Source organism: Bos grunniens, chromosome 1 (genome assembly GCF_055505025.1).
Source record: "Bos grunniens cultivar Pamir isolate PY7600 chromosome 1, Bosgru_T2T1.0, whole genome shotgun sequence".
Lineage (NCBI taxonomy): Eukaryota > Metazoa > Chordata > Mammalia > Artiodactyla > Bovidae > Bos > Bos grunniens.
Genome location: NC_141165.1, coordinates 156,460,591 through 156,477,572, shown reverse-complemented (window position 1 = coordinate 156,477,572; position 16,982 = coordinate 156,460,591). Strand labels below are relative to the sequence as shown.

The following is a 16,982-nucleotide window of genomic DNA, read 5'->3' as shown; positions in this document are numbered from 1 at the left end:
ATGCAAGATGCCAGAGACTTAGAGAACGTAGATGGGGAAATACCAAGGGGCAAGGCTGCAGTGCAGGAGTGGTTCCATGAACAAGCAGAGACTCCGCTGTCAGAGGATCAGGGCGAGTCCTGACTCTCCCCAGCACAGTGAGCCCCTCTGAACCTCAGGATCATTGTGGATGAGACAGGAGCTAGAAGCTCAACACATCAGCCACTGATAGTGTTTTGGGCACTGTCCTGGGCTCTCTGCCTATGTCACACGGTTCAGTCTTCACAGCCACTTGGAGTTTGACATGAACCTGGTTGACAAGGTGAGCACAAGAACGTCCCTTTGGTGAATAACACCTCTTAGACTGGGGAGTGATTAAGATGAGTCACCGGCCGCTGTGCTTTTGTTTTGCCCAATAACTTAAGTTGGGGGAACCATGCTTCACAGCATAGTCAGAAGGACTGTGAATATTAAACAGTGAACTAGTCCATTATCTCAGAAGCTGAAGGCGCCACTAAAATGTGAGTTTCCTTGCCATTCAAGATATACACTCTGATATCTTTGATCTCAGTTGGGTGTGTCATTTTCTCTCCCAGGAGATCTTTGGCAAATGTCTTCATCCTCTGCTCTGCTCTGCTTTGTGAAACACAGTCAGAACTCAGTTTCTCTCTCTGGTCATCCCGTGGAAGGCTTCGCAGGTGGTACATTCTTGGCGTGGTTGTGAACCCCTTGGGGTGTGTAACAGGTGTGATGAGGTCATTTTCACTCGGCTTTAGGCGTGCTGTAATGGGAATGATGAATTTCAACATAAACCTCATTTTTTTCCTCGCTGAAAATAGAAACTTCTTAATGAAAATATGTTCTGACTGCTTGGAGCCAGAAATGCAGGTTGAAGAGCTTCATTTCAAATTTTGAACGGTATGAATGGAAGAAATGCAAACCATCTAAAGCGTTCAGTAGACAAAAGCATTTCATTGTGCTTCTCTAACTTCTGGTTGCAGTTTTACTATTTTAAGTGCAATTTTTAGCATGCTTTTCGAGAGTTTTAATGAGACATTTCAGTGGGCACTGTTTACTTCAAATCACTTACATCCAACTTGAAAACAAGAATTAAGAAGGTAGTTGAGTTTCCAACCACAAGAAATATACAAATACCATGTGTATTAGTCACTCATGTCCAACGCTTTGCAACCCCATGGACTGTAGCCTCTGTCCATGGAATTGTCCAGGCAAGAATACTGGAGTCGGTTGCCATTCCCTTCTCCAGGGGATCTTCCCAACCCAAGGATCAAACCCAGGTCTCCTGTGTTGCAGGCAGATTCTTTATTATCTGAACCAACAGGGAGCTCATACAAATATCATAGGACATTTAGAAATGCAAGTTTGTGTGTAACAGACATACAGTCCAAGATGGGCATTCCTAACAAGAACTTTCAGGTGAGCAAATGAAGTGCCAGCTGGGGCTTCAGAACAGCACGAGGGTACATGCTCTGTACCTCTCATACCATGGGGCACTTGTGCTACTGGACTCTAGGTGGCTTCTCTCCTGGGTCAGGGCTCAGGGACACTTTGTGACCCCGTGATTTTTGCCAGCATCCAGTCCAGCCTTCCTACAGTCAGTGCCACTTTGAGCCCGTTTCCCTGATCTAGGAATGGAAGCACTCAAGTTCCCTAAATATGATTCAGATGGAAGTGAAAGTGTTGGTCGTTCAGTCATGCATGTCCAACTCTTTGCGACCTCATGGACTATATGCAGCCTGCCAGGCTCCTCTGTCCATGGAATTCTCCAGGCAAGAATCCTGGAGTGGGTAGTCATTCCTTTCTCCAGGGGACCTTCCCCACCCAGGGATCAAACCTGGGTCTCCTGCATTGCAGGCAGATTCTTTCTTTACTGTCTGAAATTCAGATGGAGCTCACTATCAATTCAAAGGCAGGTACAGAATGGCATGTGTTAACAGACTTTAGGGACGGCCTAATGAAAAATCTATCACTTAGCACTGATTTCTTTGAGCAAAGACAGTTACCATCTTCAAATACCTCACGAGAACTTTTTTTTTCCATCCATATAATGAAACCATGGACTTCCCCCACTCCCCACCCCCATAGCTCAGAGGGTAAGGAATTTTTCCCTGCAATGCAGGAGACACTGGAGATGTGGGTTCAATCCCAGGGTGGGGAAGATCCCTTGGAGGAGGGCATGGCCACCCACTCCAGTATTCTTGCCTGAAAAATCCCATTGACAAAGGAGCCTGGCGGGGCTACAATTCAAAAGGCTGCAAAGGGTCAGACACCCCTGACTACGCATGCCGTGAAACCACAGTTATAAATTTGAGTGAGTTCAGTGCTGTTGTCTCAGATGAACAGAAACGTTCCAGGTTTGCCCACACAATTGAGCTGGAGCTTCATGTCATGACTTTTAATAGGACGGGGAGGCGAGTGAGAAGGAGATGGAGAAATGAACCTCTTCTTTCTCCTCTGATCCCCCTGTAGCTCTTGTTCACCGAGGCAGACTCCAGGAGAGAGAGGAGAGGAAGGACAGGCGCACTGGGAGAGTAGAGTGCACCTGTGTCTTCTACCTCCTTGTCCCTTTTCCCCGTTGCCTCCCTCCACCAACGCCTCCCATACCCACACTGCCACCAAAGCCTTCATGTGCCCCCAGGCCCCCCTGCGGCCTCTGCGCTGAAAATGCAGCCAGTCCAAGTGCACGGCCCCTGGAACCAAGCGCCACCCAACGTGGCCCTGTCCTCTTGGTGTTTGATGCATCCCATAAAGAACCTGCCTGCTAATGCAGGAGACACAGGAGACACAGATTTGATCCCTGGGTTAGGAAGATCCCCTGGAGGAAGAGATGGCAATCCACTCCAGTATTCTTGCCTGGAAAATCCCATGGACAGAGAAGCCTGGTGGGCTATAGTCCATGGGGTGGCAAAGAGTTGGACACAACTGAGCAGACACACACACACACACACACACACAATTTTACAGCATTCAAAACATTTCTAGATCTTTTGCATTTAAATCTCCTGGGTTGGGAGTTACAGGTAATTTGGCAAAGCAAACACCATAACTGGTCTCTTACATAACCCTACAACTGGCAGCAGGGAACCACGCATGGAGACTAAGCAACCCTCACTCATCCAGGAAGACTTTGCGTTTCCTTTTATGGAGGAATAAATACTCAGCTTGCTCTTTCCTGTTGCATATATTCTTTTCATTATTGGCTGACTTTAATGAATCTTTGAAGTTAATTTTTACATGTGAACAGCAGGATTCCACTTAACTTTTGGAAGCTTAAGAGGTGTCCACATGTGCCTCTAGACTAGAGAATGTTTTTCATAAATAACGTGACTGCGTTTAGGCGATAATGAAATTGGAGAGAGTGGGAAGAACCTAGCACTCAGACCGCCATAGGGACCTAAACTGACAAAGTACTTGGAGTTCAAAGAGTTGCAGCATTTTAATGGGAGTAAGGGCTTCCCTGGTGGCTCAGCGGTAAAGAATTGGCCTGTCAATGTAGGAGACTCGGGTTTGGTCCCTGGGTCAGGAAGATTCCCCTGGAGAAACAACTGGCACCCCACTCCAGTATTCTTCCCTGGGAAATCCCATGGACAGAAGAGCCTGGTGGGCTACAGTTCATGAGGTTGCAAAGAGTTGGACACAACTTAGTGAGTAAACAACAATAACATTTAAGAGAGATAAGCAACAAGGACCTGCTGTATAGCACAGGGAACTATAGTCAACATCCTGTAATAACTGATATGAGAAAGGAACCTGAAGAAGAATAGATACACATACACGTATAACTGAGTCACTTTGCTATACACCTGAAACTTACACAACAGTGTAAATCAACTGTACTTCAATTAAAAAAATAATAGTAAAATGAAAACTTGGGGGAAGTTGCAGCCTTTTCAAAAAACTGGTACCCTGCTATTCCAGTGTGCTTCTAGACCAGACCTCTTACCTGCAAAAAGGCCAACTGAACTAGCTTTTCAATTGTGCTATCCATTCTTTCTATTTCTTCATCCTTTCCTATTTAAAACAAAACCAAAAACAGCCTCTGAGTCTCCAAGCAGACAGCCTCTTAATGTTTTCTTTCTCAGCTTCAGAGGTTCAGATTACTCTAAAATGTTTTCGTATCTTTTTTCCGAATTCAGTAGGCGTTAGGAAATGATCAAAGAGCTACCTATTCCTAGTTGTCCAATTACAAAGTTTTCCAACGAAAATCCTAGGACCGCTTCCCACATTCTCACTATGAAATACTAGTGAGAATTAGGACATTGATCCAATAAAGTTTCATCAGAAAAAAAAAGGGGGGGTGGGGACGGGGCACATTTCGTAACGAATTCTATTTTTTTTCTTAAAAAAACAGAGGTCATTGACCAAGACAGATTTCCAAATGTTTTCTCTAATATCCCAGTATATGAAACTTTGATTTAAGTGTTCAGGAAATTACAGGGATCAAACCATTCCCCAAGACTTCGGTTTCCAGGTTTCTCCAAGCCTTGAAAGTTCCCTGCAGGCTAATTACTATTTACTGCTGTAGCCCTTCCTGCTTCTGTCTGTAACATTTTCCATCCTAAGAAGGGTCGTCCCATTCAGCGGCGGAGCCTGGTGACTGAGTGGCTGAATGGAATTACTACCAGTGGAAACTATGCTGCAAGAGGGAGAGATAAAACAGCTGCAAAGCAAACCTCGGCCGTTTTTTCCATCCTCCCCAAGCGAAGTTAATTAGCATAGGGAAAATGACTAAGGTGTTGACGTCACCTATTTCCAGTAGAAACTTACACTCTGTCCCTGTCCGCCTGCAAGTCAAGCAGGGCTTGACTCAGGAATTTGGTGTCCAAACAGGATGCCCTGGAAGCAGTGCTTTTTTTTACCCCAGGGTTGGGGCAGGGGCGGGGGGAGCCAGACCTCATTGCTTTATAAGCGCCAGCTCGAGAAAGAACCTGACAGCTTCTGGTAAAGGAACTCCATCCACTTGGGGCTCGACTGCGGGAGTCGCTGTAGCTGTCACTGTAAGAAAGCAAGATGCACTTTAGAAATTTTAACTACAGTTTTAGCTCCCTGATTGCCTGTGTGGCAAACAGTGAGATCTTCAGCGAAAGTGAAACCAGGGTAAGGCTTCTGATATAATGTAATTTTTTTTTTTTTTTAGAGAGTTTTCAAAGCATGATGTTATTTGGTACTATTAGCTGAGATAGTTGGTGGGGATGTGTGGTTCTCTGCGGGTTTGGGGGGGTTTTTGAAATGCATCCAGAATGCTTTGAGCCTTCAGAATCAAAAGGTATTGCCTGAGGAATTACCTCTGAAAGAATTTTTTAAAGCTCAGTATTTAAAAATGTCTCTGTCTCTTGGCCAATTAGTAAGGCAGGGTTCAGCATGGTGTTTGTTTGTTTGTTTCATTCTGTGTAGATTGTAAGTAAACTTTTGGAGGGAGGACTTTTCTTACAGTGCACAGAATGTTTCACTTTGACATCTCGAGTTCAGGATACTTTGATTGTATCTTAGGAAATCACTATTGTAGAGATATTTGAATGTTTGAAGTAATTATAAGGGCCTATCTTCAACTTTGTAGGTTTTTCCAGGTGGAGAAAATGCACCCATAGCAAATAATAAATAGATAAGTTAAATATCCTACCTCCTGGAAAGCAGCTGTCATCAATGGTTATTAATATAACTAGTGATTTTAACTACCATGCTTTACTTCTTCATTTGATTAAAATGCCAAGATTTCCATCAGTAGCTATGAAGCTATCTAACTGATCTCTAAAACAAGACTGTATATGAATGAATTCTGTGTGTTCTCTTTAGGGGGCAGTGATCATGTTATATTCTTATGCCTAAAGCTATACTGAGTCTTGGGAAGTTTTCTTTCTTTTTTTTAAATCAAATTTAACTCCCTAATCATGTAGTCTGCTTACAAGCCAGAATCGTAGTTTTTTAACTAGATATTAGAGAATAGTCTATGTGTACGTGGGTGCTTGTTAAGTTGCTTCAGTCTTGTCCAACTCTTTGCAACCCTATGGACTGTATGTAGCCTGCCAGGCTCCTCTGTCCATGGGATTCTCCAGGCAACAATACTGGAGTGGGTTGCCATGCCCTCCTCCAGGGGAACTTCCCGACCCAGGGATCAAACCAACGTCTCTTAAGTCTCCTGCATTGGCAGATGGGTTCTTTATCACTAGCACACCTGGGAAGCCCAATCTATGTGTAAACGTTCTACAAAATCTATGTATTTAATATTAGCCTTATGTGAGTAAAATCACTTTTTACTCATTTCAGTAGAGATGCCACCCAACAACTGGAATAACAAATAAGATTATTTTATAAAAGAACGGTAGGAGAGCAATACGAAATTAACAAGGTAGTGTGGATTCTCTTGCACTCTGGTCCTCAGCCCTGACTTGCCGTCTAAAAATATCCATCAAAGTCATATCTCTTAAGTTATGAATCATAACTCGAAACAGTTGGTCACAATGCCTACAGATGAGGTCGTGTGAAATTCCAAATCCGCACAGACACCCTCACGCCCCGGACTTACCCGTGCTCCGCAGAGGGGCAGAGACCAACCAAGTCACTGCACGGCCAGATAAACTCGAAGCTGGACCATCTGCTGCGCATTCGCTGTCCTTCTGTTTCTCTGCGACACCTCTCGTGGGAAAGTCACAGGCTTTTACATCAACTAAAGAAAAGCCAAGGAACTGGAAGAGAGAAACTCTGTGAGCTCTTCCCACTCACCTGGTAGAGATGCCAGCCAGGAGGGAAGGCAGGCCCTGACCAACCATGCATCCATCCGGAGGACCATCCTCTCCTCCACTCCCTAGCACCAAAAAGTCTCAGGGACGTTCTCCTCTTCTGCTGGAATCCTCTCTCCACTTTGCAGAAACAGCATGCTCTCTATAGATTTCCAGGGTCCTTCCAGGCCTCCTCATCTCGCCAGTCACCTGGGTAGAGGACACGCTGTCTGTCCCAGCCCCGCTCTCAGCCAACCCCATCGGCCTCTCACCATCCCCAGAGTTTAGTCTGCAAAAAAGATTCAGAAATCTGGTAACTGACAGCCCCTGCACAATCTTCCTACAAATTTCAAGACTGTCCATCAACACCTTCCCCTCTGGTTGGAAAAGATGGCAGTGGTCTCCCAGTTCCCCAAAACCACACCCCATTCAGGACCCAACCCTGTGGTGGTGGCGGTGGGGGTTGCTTCTGCAGAACTTTTCCCAGGATCTGATGAAACATTCTCCTGAATCTAGGCTTTTAATCATTGAACTCAGGCATTTCAGTTCTAAGATCTCATGCTGCTTCACAATGTTCACTAGTTCTTAAACACTCGAGCTAAATGCATACGTGTATTAAAGCCAGTGTATAGAAACAGGTTCTTTGACAGTACATTCATTTTTAAAAACCAGTATTATTTTAGAGAGTTAAAAAATGACAGACTGAGAAAATACCACTGGGAATTTTTTTTTTTTTAAACTGCTTCCTTTATGGTAAGAAATGCAAGGCCTTTTTATACAGAGTGAAGTAAGTCAGAAAGAGAAAGACAAATATCATATATTAACGCATATGTATAAAATCTAGAAAAATAGTACTGACGATCCGATTTGCAGGGCAGTAAAGGAGACACAGACATAAAGAACAGACTTGTGGACATAGTGGGGGAAGAAGAGGATGTGATGATTTGAGGGAACAGCATTGAAACCTATACATTACCATATGTAAACTAGATAGCCAGTGGGAGGTTGATGTAAGGCACAGGGAGCCCACAGTCAGTGCTCTGTGACAACCTAGAGGGGTGGGATGGGGAGGAAGGTGGGAAGAGCTTCAAGAAGGAAGGAACATATTTACGGCCAATTCATGTTGATGTATGGCAAAAAACATCGCATATTGTTAAGTAATTATCCTCTAATTTAAAAAAAAAAAAAAACATAAAAAAAGGCAAACAACCATAGGTAAAATGTACCTTTACCACCCATAGGGCAGAAAAAAAAATGAGAAATGCAAGCCTTTTAAAATTAACTTTATTGTTTCCCAATTCAATTAAAAAAATTTTTTTTTTCAAACTAGCTCCAGTGTTTGAAAGCCCTAAGTAATATTTGATGGACAGGGCATTGTCCTAAGCAGAGTGGTGGGACTGAAGTTCGCTGGATTGGGGAGGATCATGGAACAATAAGATCTGAAGTTGGAAGTTCTTGAAACAATGAATGATTCAGTTTCTCCATAAGAATAGTAATGAAGCCATCCAGTCAAAGGTCATGTGCAGGTAGATTCCAATTCCTTTCATTTTTTATTTTTCAGGCCAAATTTGAATCCCTCTTTAGGACTTATGACAAAGATATCACCTTTCAGTATTTTAAAAGCTTCAAACGGGTCAGAATAAACTTCAGCAACCCCTTATCTGCAGCAGATGCCAGACTCCAGCTACATAAGACTGAATTTCTTGGAAAGGAAATGAAATTATATTTTGCTCAGGTGAGTGGATTTCACTGATACCCACACTTCCCCCTTCTCCCTCTCACCCTTAAAGTGAAAGAAAGTGAAGTCGCTCAGTTGTGTCTGACTCTTTGCAGCCCCGTGGACTTTAGCCTACCAGGTTCCTCCATCCATGGGATTTTCCAGGGAAGAATACTGGAGTTGGTTGCCATTTCCTTCTCCAGGAGATCTTCCTGACCCAGGGATCAAACCCAAGTCTCCCGCATTGCAGGCAGACACTTTACCATCTGAGCCACCAGCTTTCCCATAAAACAGAGTATATATCCATTGTTGTTGTTACCGTCACTAAGTTGTGTCCGACTCTTTTGTGACCCCATGGACTGTAGCCCAGCAGGCTCCTCTGTCCATGGGATTTCCCAGGCAAGAATCCTGGAGTGGGTTGCCATTTCTTTTTCCAGAGAATCTTCCCGACCCAGGGATCGAACTTGGGTGTGCTGCATCGTGGGTGGATTCTTTACCACTGAGCCACCAGGGAGGTTCCTAGACACCCATTACCTATATGTTGATTGAAAACGCCAAGAAATCGTCTTCAGAGGGGCAAAATTCATACTATAAATGTATCACATCCCCAATTTTGAGATAGCGGGGTATAGTTGATCCCTGACCTCATAGATGACCTTCTTGAGTTGAGTGATGATGGGAAAAAGAGTCTTTTCCTGACTCTGGAAGGTAGAGGACCACAGGGTGGTAGACGTGACTTTGCTAGAACCCCAGACTAGAGAGGTTCTGGCTTTATGCAGGTTCTGAGCAGGACTCAGTAGCCCACTTACTTCTGGAGAGCCTGTATCTGCAAACCCGCCCTGCACATCAACATGGGGGCTGCCAGGTCCAGTCTGAAACAGGGGAAAGAAATGGGTTCATTAGGCAGGTAGCAAAATGGTAAGAAATCCTTTTAGGAAGAAATCCTTCTGGTAAGCGGGGGTCTGCGTGCCAGGGCAGTCCCAGGTGGGGTGGGGGGCTCCAGAGCAGGTTTGCTTTTCCTCCTGCCCATCACCTCCTTCCTGCCCCCTCCCCTCCTTGATGGTAGACCACCCATCTTCCAGGCAGCTCATAAATTTCCACTTGACGATGTTATAGACGTCTTAACAGCTTGGCAAGAGGGCAAAAGCCCTTCAGCTCCTGCTCCCTGGTGAAAGAGACCCCCTTGGGGGCCCTGAGTTCTCGGGGCAGACCGTGTGGAGGGGCTTCCGGACCCTGCGGGGAAGGGGAACTTGCCAGCCCTGCCTGGGTAAATTGGAGCCGGATGCCCTGCCCCCTGGTGGATCCAAGCCTTAGACCTCGGATCCTTGGGAACAAATGCCCTTCTGCATTTGGTACCATTCCATATAAGTGATTGCTTAGACCCTCCCACGACCTTTTCTGGTTTATTAAAGACATGTTCATTGTGAAATTTTTAGGTGGGGGGTGGAGGAGGGGCGGGATACTAAAGAACAAAGAAAATACAAAGTGGCCAGATTTGAATGTAAGATGACTCGAACAGCCCTCCATTCACTGGCATAACTTTTAAGCCCCCAGAACCAGGATCTTGGTTATTGTCCCTTATCATTATTTTTTTTCTTAAAATATGTATCCTGGAAGCTGGGCTTCCCAGGTGGTGCTAGTGGTAAAGAAACTGCCTACCAATGCAGGAGACAGAAGAGATATGATTTGATCCCTGGGTCGGGAAGATTCCCCGGGAGGTGGACATGGCAACCCACTCCAGTATTCTTCCCTGGAGAATCCCCATGGACACAGGAGTCAGGCTGGCTATAGTCCATGGGGTCGCAAAGAGTCATACACGGCTGATGCACCTTAGCAGGCACGCACACATCCTAGAAGGTGCATTTATTTTTTCCTTCCTCCCTTTTGGCATCTGATTCAGAGCCCCAAAGGGGGAGGGAAGCCTGAGAGCATGGCAAGACCCCATCCCTGCTTTGTCCCCCTGAAAACTGATGTTGGTCCTGGAGGTGTTGCTTAGCCTTTGGAGCGTCTGTGATATGTTGTAATGCCTCCGTAACACGAGGAGCTGCAGGCAATTGGTTCTGAGATCCCTTCTGATCTTGGCCACAGCGCTTTATTTTTTTTCCATCTGTACTAAAATTACCTGTATATATTTTCTATCAGTCTCAGTTCAGTTCAGTCACTCAGTTGTGTGTCCAGCTCTTTGCAACCCCATGGACTGAAGCACGCCCGGCCTCCCTGTCCATCACCCAGTCGCAGAGTTTACTCAAACTCATGTCCATTGAGTCGGTGATGCCATCCAACCATCTCATCTGTCGTTCCCTTCTCCCGCCTTCAGTCTTTCCCAGCATCAGGGTCTTTTCCCGTAAGTCCAGGTCAAGCATCCTTCCTCGTGGTCCACGGTGCCTATGAGTCCCTACCCCGGGAGGGCGCTCTGCTCACGTTTGCACGGTGATCTAAGTTCCCTCTCTCCGCCGCTTGTGAGCCGTTTGGCGGTTCACCCCGGACTGAGCCTGTGGACGCGGTTGCGTCCCTGAGCGCTGTCTTCCGCAGGCGGTCGTGAGGTGCCCTCACGCTGCCTCAGTCCTTCCCCCTTCGAGAAACATCTCCTCCCTCTCTCTTCCAGACTTTACACATAGGCAGCTCGCACCTGGCCCCTCCGAATCCAGACAAACAGTTCCTCATCTCTCCTCCCGCCTCGCCGCCGGTCGGCTGGAAACAAGTGGAAGACGCTACTCCCGTCATAAACTATGACCTTTTATACGCTATCTCCAAGCTAGGGCCAGGTAAGCCGTGCCCTCGGGTAAGGACTGGGGGTGGGGGGAGGTGAGGACACATGCAGAGGTTTGCCCAGGGCGTCCATCAGAGCACCCCTCTCACCCCGTCACCAGATGGATGCCAGCGCGTGCTGTGAATTGTCTCTGTTTGGCTTTCGGCCTCTGCATCAGGGTCACCCATTGCCGGGGAGCGTGCACACCCGCCCATCTCCGGCCTCTTCCCTTAGGAAGAGGGGCAAGCTGGCCCTGGGGACCCATCACCGTAATCTCTCTGCATCTCATCACGTGACTCCGTCCCCTCACCCACCGAGCACAGCCCATGACCCCCCCTCAGAGGTCCTGTCGCTCCAAGCGGGGATGAGCTGTTGGACTTTGGAAAGGGGAAAATGGGCCTTTCCCCACTTCCGTTAAGTTTTTTTTAGTCAAGGGAATTTTGTTCATCAACCTGGTCCTCACCTGCCCATTTGAAGGTGTGAGCAGTCAGAGACCCAGAGGTCACAAGAGGAGAAGGAGCCCCAGACACACAGGCCCATAGTCAGGGGTGCTCGCCCGCTGAGCTTGCCAGGGAGGGAGGGGTCGGGGGGGAGGTGGAGAAGAGATTCTGTGCCTCTGAGGGGACAAAGGCGTGAGCATTTGGGAAGAAAGGTACTCTGGCCTCAGGCTTCTCATCCAGAAAATGGGTATTCCCTGGTAGAGTTGTGAGCAATATACAAGATCATCATGTAAAAAGCACTTCATACAATGCCTGGCTCATCGGCAGAGCTCAATACCTGTTTTCTGGAAACAGTAAAATGTTGGTGGTTCCCATCCTATCGATAGGGTTTGGGTGAGCTGGAAGGTGCAGGCAGGAGTCTTGGGGTGACCAGGTTTGAGCCCCACTTCTGCCCTATCCATGGGGCAAATGCAATAAACACTGAGGCCATCAGCTTTCTCCTTGACCAATAATCTGACTGGTGTTCCTCTGAGTGGAGAGTTTTGTTTTCCTGGACCATCAGCAGTTTCATATGAAAAAGGTGACACTGCTGTTAACACCTCTCAGACAGAAAACTCCCGCTATGGTAGAAGCAAAGATCACATTACCCACTGCTCACCGTGGCATTAAGTTCAAGTTGGAAGTGCCAGTGTTCCTCAGAGCAGCTCCAGGCTAAGGTGCATTAGCAGAGCCCAGGGTTGGAAACTTCTGGAATGTTAGAGAGGGGAAAAGTCCTCCTAGAGAAAGGACTCACACTGTCCCAGGGGCAGGAAGTGCTGTTAATGAACATTCTTTACACTCTAGAACCTACCACTTTTTTTTACAGACGTCTTGTTTGAGAAGCCCTTTTAGAGAATAGACATCAATTTGCTTTCAGTTTACCCAACAATGAGCTTGAATAGTAATTCATATTTCAGCTGTGCTTTTCAGCCAACCAGACTGCAAAGATTTTGCAAATGTGATCCCGTCCCCTTGCTTTCTGGATTATGCCTCCTTGGCAGGAGATAAAGATTTGTAAAGAGGATCATGACCAAGATTTTGAGTGATATATCTGACCCTCTGCTTTAACTTTCTGCCCCCTGAGAATATTGAAGCTCGTTCACCCTTTCAGTACTCAGTCACTCAGTCACGTTCAACTCTTTGCAACCCCATGGACTGTATGTAGCCCACCAGGCTCCTCTGTCCATGGGATTCCCCAGGCAACAATACTAGAGTGGGTTGCCATTTCCTCCTCCAGGGGGTCTTCCTGACCCAGGGATCGAAGCCCTCTCTTAGGGGTCTTCCTGACCCAGGGATCGAAGCCCTCTCTTATGTCTTCTGCATTGGCAGGCAGATTCCTTACCACTGGGCCATCCGGGAAGCCCTCACCCATTCAGTGAAATGAAAGTTGCTCAGTCGTGTCTGACTCTTTGTGACCCCATGGACTAATACAGTCCATGGAATTCTCCAGGCCAGAATACTGGAGTGGGTAGCCATGCCCTTCTCCAGGGGATCTTCCTGACCCCGGGATTGAACCCAGGTCTCCTGCCTTGCAGGAGAATTCTTTACCAGCTGAGCCACAAGGAAAGCCCTTTCAGGGGCAGTTACAATAACATTCCAGTCTCCCGTGTGGGCTTGAGAAGAGGCAACACTTTGTTTATGAGTAAAAGCCCCTTGACTGAGCCTGATAAATTTCAGGCTGCCGTACAACAGCAGAACACTCCTGGTTTGAGGGGGTTGATAATTGTGTGAAAAAGGATGCTGTGATCAAAAATGCTTTTGGAGCACCTGGCTCAGAACTCGCATCTGTTTCTTTTGGGCAAAGAGGCTTCCCCATGCTTCCCGTCTCTAGCCTGGGCTGTGAACTTCAGTGAAAGCCTTCGGTGGGGAGAGATGCCCAAGAGGGCCTTACCTGATGCCTTTATTCATACACCATCTTTTCCTGAACAGGTGCCACTTTCACCGTACCAGGGAAGTCCCCTGGGTAGTTTAGAGGCAGTCTAGTGTACACGCTAAAAAAAGTGAAAGTGTTAGTTGCTGGATTGTGTCCGACTCTTTGCGACCCCGTGGACTGTGGCCTGCCAGGCTCCTCTATCCATGGAATTCTATCCATGGAATTCTCCAGGCAAGAATACTGGAGTGGGTTACCATTCCTTCTCTAGAGGATTTTCCCAACTCAGGGATCGAACCTGGGTTTCCAGCACTGCAGGGAGATTCTCTACCCTCTGAGCCACCAGGGAAGCCCATGCATGCAAAGAGTAATTAAATACACATTCCTCCCATGCCTTTCATATGCCTGGACTCAGAGTGTTTGAAAACAGAGTCATTTGCAGTGTTGAGATGTGTAAAGAAAGTGAAATTGAAGTCGCTCAGGCGTGTCCGACTCTTTGAGACCCCATGGACTGTAGCCTACCAGGCTCCTCAGTCCGTGGAATTTTCCAGACAAGAGTACTGGAGTGGTTTGCCATTTCCTTCTCCAGCGGATCTTCCTGACTCAGGGACTGAACCCGGGTCTCCTGCACTGCAGGCAGATGCTTTCTTTACCCCTGAGCCAAGGAGCCACCAAAGAAATACCAATCCAGAGTGTGTCTAGCCGTGTCCTTTGGTCCCCAGTGGATGTCGCACAGAAGCTTGGTCGAGCGGACTCCTGCCTGCACATCCCTTTGCTCTTGCTTTTTTTGGCCCTTACCTCCTTGCCTGAGTTACCCTGCAATTATTCTCTTTCTCCAGGGGAAAAGTATGAACTGCACGCAGCCACCGACACCACCCCCAGCGTGGTGGTCCATGTCTGTGAGAGTGATCAGGAGAACGAGGAAGAAGACGAGATGGAAAGAATGAAGAGACCGAAGCCCAAAATTATCCAGACCAGGAGGCCAGAGTACACACCCATCCACTTAAGCTGAACCGGCGCCCGGACAAAGACGTGCTCCAAACCATGCTCGCAAGAAGGCATCTTTTACTGTGGAAGCAGCCGGTCACAGCTTTGGAGGCGGCAGCCGTGACCGCTGTGGCGGAAATTCCAGTTCACGTTGCTCAGAAGAGAATCGAGGCTTCGTCCCCTGGTTCTAACGCTGCGCCTCAGTCAGTGTTCGTGGCTCCTGGCCATGCCCCAAGCCAATCACTGAGTCTGGGGTGATCGCACAAGGACATCTGGGAGCATCGAGAGAAAACCAGTAACGATAGTGTTTTGTACTTGTTCTCTTCTGGTAGGTTCTGTCTTGGCCAGGGGCAGATTGATCCGTGGGCCCCGGGGAGAGTCTTTGTGTCTGATCAGTCTACAAGGTAGACTCACTCTCTCTCCTGGTGGGAAAAGGCACCACGCGAAGCCACAAGGCATCTGGTGCAGAAAGGTTGTGAGAGCAACACTGCAACGTGGAAACTGTAGCGTTTCATTTTCCCCCTTCATGTTCTGATGTTTGTGCATGTATATTACTGATTTCTCAGAACTAACCTTCGTTCCTATGTAGAGTTGCGCCATTGCTGTTTTACATCTTTCGGGGAGATAAGAAGGCATCTGCGAAGTCTGTCACCTTTCCAGATTCATGACTGTCTTTGGAAGGGCACCCACGACAGGGTGGAGGGGATTCTACACGGAATACACACACCATTCCACATCCTGTCCGATGCAACCAACAACTTGTGCTTTTGCAAAAGAAGTCGATCTGAAATTCCTGTGTAGCATTTCGCTTATAAAATTCAGAAAATAGCACTTTCACTGCCAACTTATAGTGGGTGAGAAATTTTAGTTTAGATGTTTTAGATCAGACAATACGTGGGTTTCATTTCTTTCTTTGACGTGGTAGTTTATATAACATGAATCATAGCCAAAACCCTTTTCGGGGGGAATAGTCAGTTGAGATCATTAATTTTTTTACCCCCACTAAAAAATCAAGATAAACTTGTAAATAAAGCCGATAGTATATATTCACACCTGTTGTGCACTTGGGTGAGACATATATGGCCATGGAAGACTAGTGTCAGATGTGTTAACCTCCCCGTGAATTGTATGTTGTAGAAAACGCCTTTCAGATGTTTGGTGGGACTTGAATTCAAAGCACGTGAAGTGGATAGTGGGTATAAGAAGGGTGCAGTGCCTTTCCCATTAATTCCTGGTGGAGTCGTCACACTAGGTTAACGTTTGTAATTTTTTTCTAGTGTCCTGTGTATGTCTGGTCGATGGGTACTCCCTTTTGGCCTTACGATACTGTAACAGTGTTTGTCCTTTTGAAATACCTAATGCCAAGTGACAGTGCATGCTTTGGAAAAGGGGAAGAGGGCTTTCTTTAAGAAGCAAAGGCATTTGGCTGTTTCTGTCAAGAAACTGACTGAACGGTCTCCAAACCCTGTTTACAGGACCTGGTGAGGCGTAGGGGACAAATGAGCAAGAGACGCTTGCATAGCCGTTCAAGTGTTCCTAGTTCAGTGCTTTTAAACTGGAGAGGCTAACCTCAAGATATTTTTTTTAACTGCATTCTCTAATAAATCGACACAATATGCTCTTTATGGAAAAGCTTTCCGTTGTTTTATTTCTAAGGGTCAGCCTGTGAGCCCTTTGACTTCTGCAGTCTCAGAAGGATGCAGTCCTTTATCAGTCTGGGTTTGAAAACTCCCAGTTCCTTGCCACTGTTCACTGGCTGCCGGCCACACTAATGGGGCATCACGTAGCAGAGAGGAAAATGGATAAAACTGAAATCAGAAGTCTGGAGTGTTTCCTTTGTCCAGGGAGAGGATGCTGAGATGAACATCCCTTTTGCTATCAGCTCGGCTAAACAATGGCTTCCTGGGTGGGGGAGTGGTAAAGAACCCACCTGCCAATGCAGGAGGCACAGGAGACACAGGCGGGTTCCATCCCTGGGTCGGGAAGATTCCCCTGGAGTAGGAAATAGCAACTCATTCCAGTATTCTTGCCTGGAAGATTCCACGACCAGAGGAGTCTGGCAGTCCATAATCCACATGGTGGCAAAGAGTCGGACATGACTGAGTACATGCCCACACACACATACACACACCCCTCTAAACAATGTTTCTGATTGTTAATTTGAGGAATTTTCTTTCCTGTAGAAAATATGCCTGTGGAACATACTAAGTTGCAAAGGCCAGTTATGTTCAGAAAGTCTATCTGTAAGCCTCCTATTTGAATTTCATCTGGAAGTCTGATCAAAAATGGTGGTGTGCTCCTGGCCAGCCCTCAAAGGTCTAAATAATGTCGTGTTTATTTGCAAATGATATATATGTGTGTGTACACATACATATATATATCTTTTGGGCTCAGACGGTAAAAGAATCCATCAACAATGCGAGAGACCTGGGTTTGATCCCTGGGTTGGGAAGATCCCCTGGAG

General features: G+C 46.8%; 1 protein-coding gene across 2 annotated transcripts in view; it reads left to right on the top strand.

Moving 5' to 3' along the window:
- RCAN1 (regulator of calcineurin 1) overlaps positions 1-16,150 on the top strand; it is a 119,895-nt gene extending 103,745 nt beyond the window's left edge. Inside the window, exons 1-4 of one of the 2 annotated variants that reach the window (XM_086414100.1) lie at positions 4,931-5,097; positions 8,278-8,451; positions 11,039-11,198; positions 14,371-16,150. In XM_086414100.1, coding sequence (XP_086270226.1) covers positions 5,011-5,097; positions 8,278-8,451; positions 11,039-11,198; positions 14,371-14,543 — 594 coding nt within the window. In that variant the 5' untranslated portion in view covers positions 4,931-5,010 and the 3' untranslated portion in view covers positions 14,544-16,150. Of the gene's footprint in view, positions 1-4,930; positions 5,098-8,277; positions 8,452-11,038; positions 11,199-14,370 lie in introns of those variants that run through there. The other variant, XM_086414090.1, reaches the window with a different exon arrangement.
- The last annotated feature ends 832 nt before the right edge of the window (positions 16,151-16,982 follow it).